At 39.1% G+C, this 15,406-nt stretch overlaps 1 protein-coding gene across 2 annotated transcripts; it reads left to right on the top strand.

Annotated features, from left to right (window-relative positions):
• The first annotated feature begins 3,803 nt into the window (after positions 1-3,803).
• Positions 3,804-14,833, top strand: enpp5 (ectonucleotide pyrophosphatase/phosphodiesterase 5). 2 transcript variants are annotated; one of them, XM_028040337.1, is made up of 4 exons: positions 3,804-4,088; positions 6,826-7,728; positions 9,570-9,768; positions 10,994-11,250. In XM_028040337.1, exons 2-4 carry the CDS (start codon positions 6,849-6,851, stop codon positions 11,100-11,102), a joined length of 1,188 nt encoding a protein of 395 aa, XP_027896138.1. In that variant the 5' UTR covers positions 3,804-4,088; positions 6,826-6,848; the 3' UTR covers positions 11,103-11,250. The 2 variants fall into 2 exon arrangements, with proteins under 2 accessions (XP_027896138.1, XP_027896137.1); XM_028040336.1 differs by having other exon boundaries at positions 3,806-4,088; positions 9,570-9,746; positions 10,994-14,833.
• The last annotated feature ends 573 nt before the right edge of the window (positions 14,834-15,406 follow it).

Genomic DNA, 15,406 nt, shown 5'->3' with positions numbered 1-15,406 from the left:
TCACACAACTCTATTAGAGAGGGGGGAGAGGGTGGGACAGGTTATCACCTACAAACAGCTGGTGCACAATTCTCAAATACTGATTATATAACATTTCCAAAAAGTGGTCACACTCTACACTCTTAATGAATTGTACGTGTCTGAGTATTTAGAGTAGAATTGTGAAGTAGAAGGGAAAAGGATGCCTGCTTCCAAGTTTGATCCTAAATCAAAAATTGAAAAGTGACGTGAACTTGTATTAAGCCCTCAGTCATTATACTCCTAAATAAAACGTTCAAGAAGTCACTTAATTAGTGAACGCCTAAGGTGTGTTAGAGAACATTGGAGAATAAACAGCGTCATTTGATTCAATTTAATCTAATTAGAGTCTTTTAAAAAACTATTTAGTTAAAAAATAACATTCACACTGCAAAAAGAGAACAGGTGATCCGAGTTAAGTGTTTATGATATTTAACTCAACCGTTTTCAAGTAAACGGTTGCTTTTTCCAATTAAAAGCAGTAATAACCAACTCATTTATCTTGCCGTACAATGTCTACACAAAGTACTAAGTAAACATCATCACTGTACATGTTACAGTCCCAGAAAAAAACGTACAGACCACTCACATCGAATTTCGCCCCAAAATGAATTGGAGACCTCGGATCCTTGGTTCACACGCACCTGTATCACGTGTCATCGCTGAAATTTTAAAAGCAGGCTCTCCAGCTGGGAAGAAGCGCACACACCTGCAAGTTGCACCCTGCCTTTTCCTGTGCTACAGTCGCTGGGCAAGTAAAGGAAGCTGAAACTTAGGTCAAAAATATACGTTTTAGATTGCACGGCATACAGAAAACTTCTACACCTGCATCCTTTATCGGTGCTAACGAGATGAAGGTTTTTGTTCTTCAGAAAAACACTAAAACAAAAAAAAAACACAGGAGGAAATTCTCAACAGAACAAACAGAATCTAAGAGCTGAATTGAAGTAGATGGCCACATCTGGATTAACACTTTTTTTTTTACCCCCAGTGACCAACCCGCTGTGTCCTAATCAACCTCGATCTGATCATTTTTAAAAATGGAAGCCGTCAATTTTTTTGTATTTTACTCATTTTTAAACCAACAGTGAATGTAAATATTTGTAAATTATCTGTAAGTTACAAATACCTATTTAATCCAAGCCACACAAACAGATTTGAACAACATGTGCCGAATTCTCCGAAGAAAGATGTTACACAAAGCATTTATTTGAAGTTGAAAGGTAACAATCTGTGCGCGCTAAGAAAAGAATGACAACTGCTTTTCTTTACTATTTCAGATGGTTGAAGTTCCATTGGCATAATTTCAGAATAAAATATTCCTCCAAGCATTATAGTGGAGCATATACATGATAACATTTAAATGCCATTACAACGTCCAGAGGAACATTGTAATTAATTTCGCTCATGTTCAGCACGACAATCTTCTCATCTCTGAACAATGAGCATCTGAAAGTTCTGCACAGAACCGGCAGTCGTCGTGTTTTTGAAATATTCGGGACATACTGTATATTACACCGTTTTCTTTTAAACGCACAATGGAGCAGAAAGCACAAAAGCCAGAAAAGCAACCTCCACACTCTTGGGCAGCATCACAATGTGCAGAGAAACAGAGAGAGCTCTATAGATGGAGCTTTCCTGTCCAAACAAGCCTTTTGATTCTACATGGGCCCAAACACAAAGCTGCTTTAAAAGTCCAGAACACACAGGGCCAGATGTGCGGATGGACACTCCGGAGTTCTGATTCAAGCTATCAGCAAGCTAGAAGAAAAAAGAAGAATGAAGAAGATTCATACAACAAACGTAGCAGTACAACATGCAGTCGAAAGATTTTATAGGTTACAAAAACAGAAGAATAAGTGGACCACATCTGGGTTTGTTTTGTGTGGATCATTTTTCACTTTTCCTTTTTTTGTGCTGGCAGAAAATTATGCTTTTAAAGTGTTTAGATCCTGTGTTACAATCACACAACATAAAACCCTCTATAACTTGGATTTCATTCCATGCCCACCTTCAGTATTAAGCGTTTAGTACAATAGCAACTTATTAAAGTCCATAAAGCGCCTTTTCACTTGAAGAAGAATGAGAAAGATTCATACAACAAACGTATCAGTACAACATGCATCAAAATGGCCACTACTACTTCAAATACCTTCAAACTACCTAAATAATGCGCCACCAGCGCCACGTGATTGGTTGAAATGTGACACCAATTTTCAACCAATCTTTCTCGATTTCTTTCAGTCGAGAAAGAAATGATAATCTGTTGCTACTGATACTATGTGAGAGGGGATTTTCTTAAGCAATAAAATAAAAAGAATACAATGTTGTGTAAAATAAACGCACCCTTCCCTAACAGAGTTGTGAATGTCATACCTTTAACCCAATACACCTGCATTATTTATATGGAAAGCAGCATGTATATTTAAAAAAAATGTTACAATAAAGAATTGCACTGACTTCACTAGTCAGTTCTTCTGTTGTACAATAACATCTAAGATGTGAAATGTAACTCAAATTAAAGAATCACCGAGAAGTTCCCCTGTCGAGTTTGTCTGGGACAGAAGTAATGAAAGACTTTGCTGTTATATCTTAGTAATTTTCACCACTTTTATTTATCAAAATTGAATGTTGGTTTTTGTTTTTTTTTAAAAACCAAGCAAACTTGCAGGTCAACACCGTTTATTTTGTAAACTTAATTCCTTGCCATTTTGTAACTAAATTGTTATCAAGTATTAACTCTTCACACTTAAACCACAGAGACAATGTTAGCTTGGTTTCAAAACGATTGTATTAAAATTAGATACTGCTGCTGCTACATAAAGTCCAGCAGTAAACAAGACAGAAGCCAGTTTTACATATATGTAAATATATTTCATTAATGGTGATTTTTTTTATTTTTTATGTTTTCTCATTGTTTGAATTTTTGCATCAGATTTCTATTTGTAAAAAGCTCGACCTTCAAGTCTTTTGCGCCCTCTAACAGTTTATCTTCCATGATTACTCTACATGTGGCTCCATTCATCTTTCCATGAACTCTGACCAGCTTCTCTGTCACTGTAGAAGAAAAGCACCCCCCACAGCACCATGCTGCCGCCACCGTTTCTTTCAGTGTTGCTACTGGATTGTGTTTTCAGTAGTGTGTGGGGTGTTGGGGGGGGGATATGAAAACTTGTCTGATTTTGCCTCAACAATTGTGTGTTACTTTGTGTTTGTATGTCCCTTGAATTCTCAAAAAGAAAACCTAACAAAAAACCCCCATTAAAACAAGATGACAAAATATTTAATCAATCAATCAAGAGGTATTAATACAGCACAGCAGTTTCATAAGCATAAATCGGGATCATTAAAATTATGCGTTTGTAAATTTAATTAGGCTATAAAAGACCTCTGCTGTCAAACAGAATGTAATTTCTTTTTATAGCATAATGTCTAGTCTAAGGTAGAACTTGGCTGACACCTTGTGGATAGTTTTTGTCATAGTTTTCATCCTTGCATCGCTTTCAACCTCAAATCAGGAGGGGAGAAAAACTATCGATTTGGAGCAACATTGTAATGTAGTCTGATGATAATATTACCGCCTCTTTAGATTTTAAAGTCCTGTCATTGAGACGCATTTATCAGGAAATGGCTACTCTTCTTCTGCTGTTTTCCCCACCTAACCCCCGCAAAACAAAAAACAATCGGCAAGTTCTACTGATCCATTTGTTTGGCTAGTTCAGCCTCCCACCCGTCGCTCAGACCACCCCCACCACATCCCACCCACATTACGTCATGTGGACCGGCGCGCTCCACTTGTCCGCGAGGGAGCTGATCATCAGCAGCGCCATCCCCTCTCGTGCACCTGCACGCGCGCGCAGCCTCCTGCCTTCATCTGGTCCGGGTCTGCTTCGGCGACCGTAAATAAACCGGGCAGGGGAAAAAAAAAAAAAAGGTTCGCACAACTAACTGCGAAAGGCTGAGGAGGAGGCGGGACTTCCGCCCCGGGAGCAGCGCAGAACTAAACCGGTCCGGCTGTTTATCTCTTTGTGCAGCCGGAGAGGACCGAGGAAAGGCTGGATTCTGATAAGGTAAGCGCCGCTTGTTTATTATCATTATTAGAATTTGCAAATGTGTTTACTTTCTGTCCGACCTATCGCCTTCCGATGCTATATTAACGCACTCTGGGCTTTGCTTGCATGTACCTGGCTATTGTTTTCAGTAACCAGCAGAGCTTCAGAGAGGTTAGCTCTGCTGCAGAAATGTATCAAAACTTTACAGTCTAAATCCCGCTTCATTAACTGTCTGTGCAGGGTAACTAAATGGGATATATTTCCAAATGACACCATTTCTGCTGATGCGTTTATATGCCAACCTGCTGCTGCTTTAAGGTCAATCTGGGCATATGAATTTACATCAACAACTATGTTGTTTTTTTTAGCAACAATTACACACCAGTTACACACAAGTTTGGTAAATAATTTTAAAAACATGTCAATTCCTAAAGTAAAATGCTTTTCTTTTCATTTTGAAGCAGTGGAATATAACAGATGAGGGCACAGCTCAGAATATTAAAATATTAACTTCAGGTGCATCAATTCAATGCCTTGCAAAAGCATTCGTAACTCTTGAACGTCCTTGCGTTTTTTTGTCACAATGCAACCACAAATTCTAATATTTTTGTTGGGCAGGGAGCATCTGTGAATGGCCAGTTTCATAGGTTCCCATCATTCTCATTTGGATTTTGGTCTGGACTTTGACTGAGCCGTTTTAAGACATTAATATGCTTTGACATGGGACATTCCGTCGTGACTCTGGCAGAATGTTTAGGGTCATTGTTCTGGTGGAAGGCCTCAACTTCTCCATTAGTAACAGTTCGATTTTGATCTCAGTTGAGCAAAGTGCGTGCAAAAAGTCCCCGGGCCGGGATTCGAACGCAGGAACTTCTCGTTGCAAAGCAACAGTTCTAGGTAAAATCAAAATAAAATACATTGAGTTTTGTAGTTGCAATGTTACAGAGTTTGTGCTCTGTATATAAAGAACAGGCTTATTAAGAAGTGGTTATTACGCATTTCTATAGGGAGGGAAGTGAATTTCATTACATACATACTCAGTAGTTGTGAGCTATTTTTAGTGTCCCACTGTTTCCTGAAGCACATCTGGGGATATCTCTGTGGGTTGGAGGGAGATTGTTAATGAGCTTTGCAGTCAGCCTTTGTTTATGTGGAGATTAAAATACATAGATCTTCTACTGTTGGCTCCTTCTGAAATATAAACCGCCGGCGCATATCAAAAAGGTTGGCATACAATCGAACGCTGTTGGTGCATCACTTCCTTTTTTAGCAGCATTCAGAGAGCAGCTGCTGCTCTCATTGTTTCAACTGAGCCCATCCAGACCACATGTTTAAAATATTGCATATTTTTGCTGACTGCTATGTTGAGCAGACATGAATCTATCTGGCTATAATTATCATGATGTCAATAATTAACAATAATATCAAAGTTGCATCTTTTTCCTAAAAGTCTACGTCCCTCGTTTGTATAAGCACAGTATCACCCAACATTACAGGAATGCACCAGTTCCATCACAGAGCCAGCTATGCTACTATGCTAGTTGAGCAGAATGCATTTACTGCTTCGGTGTTAAAATGTCCACCATTTTCAAAGCATGTGTACATTTCAGATTCAAAGACATAATAAAATGGGTAGAGGTGTTTGTGGTGTTTTAAAGACGGCTAAAAATATCTCAGTGCTCTCCGACTGAATCATCCTTTGTGGATATTATGAGAAGAATGGCTTTCAAACGAGATAATGTGTCAAAACATAACTTAAAAAAGGACTGAACTTAAAATTTAGGGGCTAAAAAAAAAGAGATTTCAGTTTAAACATTCATGTCACTGACGTCTACATTTTTCAACTTAAATGCATGTATTTTTAAGAGTTAGGAGTGGGCGCTAAATTAATTGTATTTATTAATTGAATTATTGCTTTTTGAAGGTTTGATTTTTGGAAAATTGGGAATTTTTCACCAATGCACTCCTTGGGCTTCCATAGTTTGTAGTGATGTCAGCACGCCACGGGCCGCCATTTTGTTTGATAAGAATGTTTTACAGCCTTTATTTATTTGGACGTTGATTTTAGGTCAATGCTGCGACAAAACATAAGGGCCAGGCCATGATTTTGGTTTTTTTTAATTCCAAAAAGTCATAATATTACAAGACTACAGGCGTATTGTAAGAAAATGTAGCAATTTTATGAGAGCTCAAACATTGTCTGTCATTTTAATAATCACGTTATAAGAAAACAACAGTCTATTTTTACCCATAATGTTTTTTTAAGCTAATGAAATGGCATACTATACAGATCTGAACTTAGCTGACTGGGTGGATTTTCACTTTTATTGTAATTTTTAGGGGCGCACTGATTGCAGTTTCCTGGCCAATCACAGATTACCAATCTTTGAAAAGTCTGACCTGCCGATTCGGATTTTGTCCGATACTGATTTTGTCTGAAATGTCACTGAGTTCTTAACAGTGTTAATTGCTATTGTTAATTGCAAACATGCAGACATAACCTGATGGGCCGGGTCTGTCAGTCAAACCTCTCTTACAGCAGAGCAAAAGAGGACAGTGGTTGATTTTCAGACCTTTGCCAAGGTAGATAATATCAGCTTCACATGTAAACATCAGCCAATGACTGATTTCCCAAAAATTAAGAAAAACTGAGCCAATTTATTTATTGGTGCACCTCTAGTCATTTTACATGTTGTATGCATAATTCTTCCAGATAAATGTTTGCTTGAGCAGGTTTAGTGTTTGTGTTTTGCAGGTTGTGTCATTACAAGCCACACTATGCTGAGCTACTTGACATCAGGAGGCTGCAGACTTCCTTTCTACCTCTTCGCCGTGGTTCTCCCCTTGGTTTCTCCTCTAACCCTGAACCGCCATCAACATCAGGAGCACGGCGACAAGGAACGACCCAAACTACTCCTCGTGTCCTTCGATGGCTTCCGCTGGGATTACATCTACCGCGTCCCGACTCCCAACTTCCGCAGCATCATGGACGAGGGTGTGAAGGTCGAGTTTGTGGAGAACATTTACATCACCAAAACCTACCCGAACCACTACAGCATGGTGACGGGGTTGTACGCCGAGACGCACGGCGTCGTGGCCAACGAGATGTACGACCCGGCTCTGAACCTGTCCTTCTCTATGGAGACGGACAGCGTTTATGACTCAAGGTGGTGGGAGCAGGCCGTGCCTCTCTGGGTGACAGTTCAGAAGGACGGAGGGCGGAGCGGAGCGGCCATGTGGCCCGGATCTGACGTACTGATTCACGGCGTGTTCCCCACTCGGTACCTCCCATACAACGCCTCGGTTTCCTTTGAAGCTAGGGTGCGGCGGATTATCGAGTGGTTCTCCGCGCCTGAGGGGGAAGCCGTGGATTTTGGAATTCTGTACTGGGAGGAGCCGGACGAGAGTGGCCACAACCTGGGACCTGAGAGCCCACTCATGGACTCAATCATCGCCGGGATCGATGAGAAGCTCGGATTCCTCCTGGATGAGCTGAAGAAGGCCGGGCTGTATGAGAAAGTGAACCTCGTTGTGACCAGTGACCACGGGATGACCCAGCTTTCCCCCGAGAAGATCATAGAACTGGACCAGTATGTGGACAGAGATTTGTACACCTGGGTGGATAAGAGTCCAGTGGTGGGAATCCTCCCCAAAGAAGGTAATGATACATTAAATGGTGCATGAAATAATCATCTGGTGACTAGAGCTGGGCGTTTTTTTAGCCTTCTTCTGGTTAGAAAGTTCAAAATCTGTTCCTCTTCCAATCAGTGAAAGCATCATCACAAATAGCTACCTGGTCCCATGACCAATGTGTCAAACAACTTAACTGTAAAAACTCTGCCTGTTAGCATTACTAACAACATATAGCAACTTAAGATATACTTGGATGGGTGCATCACGATACAAGCGTTTCATATCAGTTGATATTGATAATTATTAGTTTTTTCTTTTAAATATCTGAAATACTGCCAAGCTGGTTGTGTGACCTTTCCTGCTTTATCAGTTTTCACTCCAGGTTGTTTTTTTATTCCGACGCAGTTATGAGACAAAGTGGTGAAACCTTAAACTGCTGCTACTCCACAAGTTATTGCTAGGTGACCAAAGAGTGAGTGAACTTAGCTAGCCGTGAGAGGTTGAGCTGTTAAAAACTTCTCTCTGCCTACATCCCCCAGCATACTGTGTGGTTCTGGATTGTAGCTCAGTGAAATTATTGAACGTTCTATCAGATGCATTATTGACATTGATCACGTATCTCATCACAATATATATTATTGATTTATTGACCAACCCCAGCCCAAGCTTTTTCAAATATTGTAATAACTGTTTTGTGATGGATCTGTGTGTCGTTTTCACTTGATTTGTTTAATTTATTATTTTGAAATGGCATGGACTACTTTTTGTCTGGAAATAAAGACGCCTACGTCTCATGGACCATTGCAATTTTCAGTGGTTAGCGACTCAAAGGCAGTCATTCTCAGCATCAGTGAGGTGTCTAAAGAGGAAGGAATCAGGCCTTTAAGAACCTTTGGAAACAGAAAATGCATCATGCATGGCATGTAGAGACATGTTTCAGGTTCATTTAAATTGTGAGAGAGCAATACTTGCAGCAGATAACAGGAAGGTTGAATAATAATACAGCGACATAGCTTAATTTGATCCTTTTGAGCTTTCAGTGTGAGAAATAGCTGTTAGTAATGCTAACTCTTCTAGTCGCTAACATAAGACTTAGAAGAATGTGTGCTACTTTTCTCCCAGTCTCACACCAGCTATATCACATTGTCTTTTCTCCCAGTATAAAACGCTCATGTCTTCATTAATGCTGGATTGTGCAATTAGTAACACTGTTACCTTGCAACACAAAGTTGCAGGGTTTGAATCCCGACCTTGGAGTGTTTCTTTATGTTCTTCCCGTGCATTTTTGGGGTTTCTTCAGGTAATTCCACAGTCGAAAAGCATGACCAGATGGATGTCTGCTCACAGTAGAAAGGCTACAAGAGTATGTTGAATATAAATCTTGTATCTTTTTTTGTTTTAAGGAGGAATCAGAATTGGCTAACTTAAATAGTGGCAGGTCAACGTTTAAAAACAAACAAACTAATGCTTGGAAATTGGACAAAAGCTGAGTGCTACATTTGTTTTCTAGGAAAAGGTTAACAGAATGACTCAGACCATGAGACAATAAAACCAATTAGTTTTTTATCAGCAGGAGTGCAAAGATGCTTATAGTTCCTGACCCATTTCCTTAGTGTCTATATCATATAAAATACTAGTTATGAGCATTAATGAAAAAGTCATAAACATATCTGCATATTTAATATTTTTTCACTGTACTGTCACAAATGCTAACGTGTCAGCATTCGTGGCATGCTGACACGTTAGATGTAATGCTGAGGGGTGGAGTGGTGGCTCACCTCCTAAGGTCAGCAGGTACTCGTACGCTCCGGTTGTGGGTTGCGTCAGAAATAAAACTCGACCCTTTGCCTGTGGTCTGCCTCGTAGGGAAGCTTGACGAGGTGTACGCAATGCTGGCGGACGCCAACCCCAACATGGTGGCGTACAGGAAGGACGACATTCCCGAACACTTCCATTATCAGCACAACGTCCGGATCATGCCCATCCTCCTGGAGGCCAAGGAGGGCTGGACCATCATGCAGAACAGGACCGGGCTCTTCATGCGTACGTCTGAAAATCCTGCCAGGTTATTCTGGAAATTATTTTTTTTCTTTCTTTCTTTTTTTTTTTTAAAATCTAGCTTCAAACAGCAGCCATTTGCCTTCTCTAATTATAGCTTCACAGGTGATGTATTTCTGTCCCCGATCCAGAAGCTAGCACAAGTTACACCGAGTGTAATTAACGAAGAGGGGCCAGATTTGTTTTCTCATGGGACCGGAAAGAATAGGGTGGTGGGGGTTGGCGTTCTGTGAGTTTTATCGCTGTGCCTTCCAGCGCTTTCCCTAATTCAATAAAAAGATAAAAGCTCCTTTTGTTCAGATTAGAAATGTCAGAACATACGTCTCAGACGCAGTACCACACTAGCTAATTACACTGCCTGTCTCCGCCATCGCTGAAAACCTGTTAATCAGTGAAATGTCCATGTGGAAGCTGCGCATATCAGGAGAACATGCTGTCTCTTTCTTTGGAGGATAAAACAACATCTGTACAGCCTAGCAGTGCTCTCAGTGTATCATGTATTAATGGACAGAGTATTGGCATTAAAATTAAAGTCATGGATAAGGAATTACTGCACCATTGTAGGCGTCGTTCTCATCAGCAGGGTCTTAAATTTAGCTCCATTACCGACTTAAAGTCTGCTTTATAGATTTGGTTGAGCTGTGTTAAAGGAGTAGTTCAGAATTATTGAAGCAAGATTTTAGTAAAAGGTCATAAAAAGTAAATATGTTATATAATTTAGTATAAATAGATTACTTTGTTCCAGAAACTAAAGGTTCACAAACCAAACTAAAACTAAAAAAAGTGGATTTTTCTGCAGTCAGTCATCTGATCTCCACCAGAACAGAGTGTTAGAGATTTTTTAGTAGGTTCGAAAGGAAAATACCTATCACACAGAATAACAAAATGTTTCCATATTGGTACCATAAACAGGGCTTACTTTTATTTTTATTTTTTTTTAACAATGGGTTCAAGATTTCAGTCTCTGTTTTTAAAAGCCTTAAAAAATAATAATGTGTTATTTTTGGACATTTTCACTTGTCCACTTATGTTAAACCTCTAAAAACTTATAAAAATAAATGCTTCACCTAATTTGGAACATAGATAACTTTTACACATTAATAGTTCTGCCTAACTTGGAATCTATTGTTACCTGATGGGTCTTAACATATGGGAAAAAAAGGGAATATGTAGATGAACAGAAGTAACTTATCATAACTTTCACACCTACTTGTTGTCCTTTTCCTCCTCAGTGGGAAACCATGGCTACAACAACACCTTGCGCGACATGCAGCCGGTGTTTGTGGCCCGTGGTCCGGCCTTTCGCCAGAACTATATCAAGGCCTCCATGCGATCTGTTGACCTTTACCCTCTCATGTGCCACATCCTGGCCATCCGGCCTCTGCCAAACAACGGCTCGCTCCTAAACGTCAGGGACCTGCTGTCTTCGGAGCCGACTACGTCAGTGCCCGCTTCGGCCCACTCCACCCCTTCTCCTAAGGCCAGCAGGTACTCGTACGCCCCGGTTGTGGGTTCATTCATCGGCGTGGTGATGGTCCTCGGATTCCTAGTGGTCTACGTCATATTGGTGACGCTAAAACAGCGGCCTGTGCTCAAACACAGAAGTTGGGAGATGTCGCAGCCCTTATTGCAAGAGGACTTGCACCTGTAGCTGAGGAAGTTTGAAAGGATTGGAGATGGAAAAGAAGAGGGGCGGTCGCTCCCCGAGGTTCCCTGCTCGGTCCAGAAGCATTCTCTAAATCAGTGTTTCCCAACCCTGGTCCTCAAGACACACTGCCCTGCATGTTTTAGGTATTTCCTTGCTTCAGTCCAGCTGATTTCAATTGATGACTGATTAACAGGTGTTTTTTTGAACTGCAATCAGTTTAATCAGGTACATTAAAGCAGGGAAATCTCTAAAACATGTAGGAGAGTGTGCCTTGAGGACCAGGGTTGGGAAACACTGCTCTAAATGTCAACAGATGTGGTTGTGCAAGCGAAACATTTATAGGGTTTGCTTCTGGTGCAGGTTTAATCGAAAAAATAAAAAAATAATAATGTAACCATGCTTTGATGTGAATTTAACTTGAGATCATGTAACAACTTCAATGTCACTTTCTGCATAGAGATTTAGGACTAAGAGTGGATTTTTTATCTGTGGTTCTGAGAAGTTGGAACTTTTGGTGGCAAAAACTATGACTTGGGATAATGCAGAGGCATCAGTATGCTCAGATTGATAATCTACCAAAGGCGTTTTATAGTTGATAGTCAAAGTCAATTTATGTTTGCTTGGACATCTATCCTTGTAGAAAAAAAAATATTTTTCTGTGACAAGAATAAGGATTTAGGTTATTCAAAAACAAACATTTGACTAAATCAAAGAAAAATTAGCAAAAGTAAAAATACCTGCTTTTGCATTTTCGAGGTCTTTGCTCACACTTATTGGCATACTTGGTAAAAACGTGTGAAATTTCTTTTAAAGTAATTTTGTATTACAGTAGCATTTATTCTCTCAGAATACCTTAAAAAAAATCTGAAATTTATAAAACATTTTTTTTAGTTGGACAAAATTTCAATGACAAAAAAACAGACAAAAACATTCCCTTCAATGATGTTAGATGAGTGCTGATCTTTGTATTAAATGTTAAATGACATTAAATGTCCCAAATTTGCTCATGTCTACAGTCAGAGCACACAAGTCTGCATGGAAAATCTTTAATTTTCTGTCCTACCAGAAGATTTATAAACTCTACTGGGACCTCTACTGGAGCTGTGTGCTTTGTTTGGATTTGATTTGATTTGTACTGAACTTTTAATATTAAAATCTTTACTCTTGACTGGTCATTAGGTCAAATTACATTCAAATTTTAAGTTGTACTTTAGTGAGATTGTGCTATCTTAATGCTTTTACACACATTTACCAGGAGTGCCATTGAAGGTGAAAAGTCCTGTAAAGGCCAGTAGTATATATAAGGAGAATAAATGTTATCCAACATGAACATGATCTATGATCCACATTATACCTATATGCATAAGTAGATACATTGGCAAATCTGGAAAGCCTTTGGCTGTTAGGATCTAAACAAATTACGCTATTTTTAAAAAAAAAAAATGGACTTCTTTCTTAGCTCCTATTCTAGATTAAATTGTTTGGGATCTGCATGAGAGTCCACTGTTTGGAACCACCTTTTATGATCCTATGTCCAACATGGAGCAAAGACCTAGTCGTGACAAGAGATGCTGAAAGCAACAGGTGTGGAAATCAGATAACTGGGTATGCCTTCAGACAATCTGCCTTTTAAGCGTTCATAGTTTTTACACTGAAAAAGTCCACCAATGAAGTGTGTGGAGAATTTCTGCTGTCTCTCGTCTACTTTCCTACTAGCAGAAAGAGGTGGAAACGTGTCGGAGATTAAAAATAGCTGTTCAACATGCTAATTTTGAGCTATTCTTAGGCGGCAGACAGTTTTGATTTGACATTTTCAAATCTATGCAAATCAGATTTGTATGTCACGAACTAAAGGAGGACCAAAGTCTACTTAGAATTTTCCACCACTTGTTCTGCTTGTGGTTTGAGCACCGGAGAAGATGTTACTTTATACTGGAAATGCTGTGATTCTGCTAAAGTATTTTAAAAAAACCAAACTGCTGTAGCTTCAGGAGACTGGTCATGGTCACTGTTCATTTTGAATGTTACCTGGAAAATTCACTCAGTGCGTCAAGCTACTTCATGTGTAGGGCATTCTCGTCACACTACCTTGCTCTTTCATAGTCAGCTACCATTTGCCTTTAAACTAAACAGAGTACACCTCTCTCAAGGGTTCATTTTGTCTTCTGGTCTGTTATGCCCTCTTCACACCAGATTAAGGCGGCCCTAGTCTCCTGGATTCCTATCGCAGTTGGAAGTTTACAACAAATTTACCTTTGGAAAACCTAATTTTAGAGTGACATGTCTCTACTATGCTCTTATATGATGGAGTACATCCGCTTTCACTACTGCGTTTTTGACCATCCTATCAAAAATGCTATCACTAATGACAGAAGGTATCTCTACTTTTACAAAGTTTTGCATTTAAACTGCAGCCCGAATAATTTTGCAACCTTCTTGCAAATTGCCCATATGCTCAATTTGGAGGTGTGCGCACCTTATCTGACAGTATCGGATCCACTCATGAAGGCCTTCGCAGCAGAAGGTCTTACATGGCCCACACAGTCCGGTGTGAAGGGGGCTTTAATTGTTGACTGTCTCGGGAGGGCATTCTTTTTCTTTCATAGATGACTGTGCATTTCGCTACTTGTCGTAATTTAGTGTTGTAACCATGGCCATATTGTCGGTGAAATGTGAAGTGCAATTGCAAGCTGTCTGTACTGTGTCTTAGGAATTCTAGGGTTTATTGTCAATTTGGTTGAGAAGAATTTTTCGGAATGACTCGCAAGACATGATCCCCTGATTTGCACTACAGGTTTGAAACAAGTTGTTGGATGCTTCTTAGGACATGTAGCCTCTAATTTGCACTTCTAGTTCATAGTAGCCATTTCAAATAACAAAAATAAAAACTAAAATTTTTTTATTTTAGATCTCTTGCTTGAGATCTTTTTAATTTGCATAGTTACAGAAAAGATTAGAAGACTTGAATCCAAATCAGTTATAGATATATATAAACAAAAAGATTGGTTTAATTTTCTCCGTTTGCTTTTTGAATGTCTTAACCGTGCCCAAAAACAACAGACATCACTGTGATATAAATATAGATATACTTTTTACAAAATTTAAATTCATAAATGAAAAGCATTTATATGGAAACTACCTACTTTCTCATCCTTTCAATGTTTTAATAAACAAACGTATTGTCTAATAACTTTCCCAGACCCACTGATATGGAAGTGAAGTATTATATTTCAAAATTATTCAAGATCAGCAGTATTATATTTCAAAATTATTAATTTGTACTTGCTGGGGGAAAAAAAGAGTTTATTATTATCGCCTTGGATTTGGATACAGTGAATATTTAATATGAGTGACAGATTCTATCTTTGCCATGTTGATGCAGTTAAGAGTCTTCTGAAAATAAAATGGCTCATAAAAACTTGAACCTTAGTCTGCATGTTTTGTTTTGCTTTTTGGTGGTCTTTTTGGTGAGTCCACATTGTTTATTGTGATACGATATAGGTTCCAATCCCCTTCAAAATATTTTAACTCGATAACTACTTTTCAGTGTTTCTAGGGAAACATTTTTTCATTCATCAACCAAGTCATTTTTTCAAAATATTTGAGATACATTTGACTGAATTTTCATGTTTTCAAACAGCCTAACAAACTGCTATTCAGTGTTTCCATGTGCCTGTGTTGCACAAACTGACGGTTTATTCTGGACCTGCAAAATTTTCTTCCAACATGCCCCTCAAAGGGATGCACTTTCAGGTGACAACTTTTCACGGTAGATTACCCCAGAACCTCTGATTTGAAAATCCTGTAGTGTAATTTAGGTCTATCCAGATATTTGGCTTTATTAAGAAAGGTTTTTATAAGCTCTTCCAAATAAAATCATTAATTGTATGACAAGCTTATTTTGAAGGGAGTTATTTCTTGATCGACACTGCCACAGTTCACATTGATGTTAGATTAACTTCAGTGTAAAGATGATGGTGTTTAGTCACAAGTCCAG

The sequence above is a fragment of the Xiphophorus couchianus genome, chromosome 15 (genome assembly GCF_001444195.1).
Source record: "Xiphophorus couchianus chromosome 15, X_couchianus-1.0, whole genome shotgun sequence".
NCBI lineage: Eukaryota > Metazoa > Chordata > Actinopteri > Cyprinodontiformes > Poeciliidae > Xiphophorus > Xiphophorus couchianus.
Note: the sequence above shows the minus strand (reverse complement) of the source record. Positions and strands in the feature narration are given on the sequence as shown.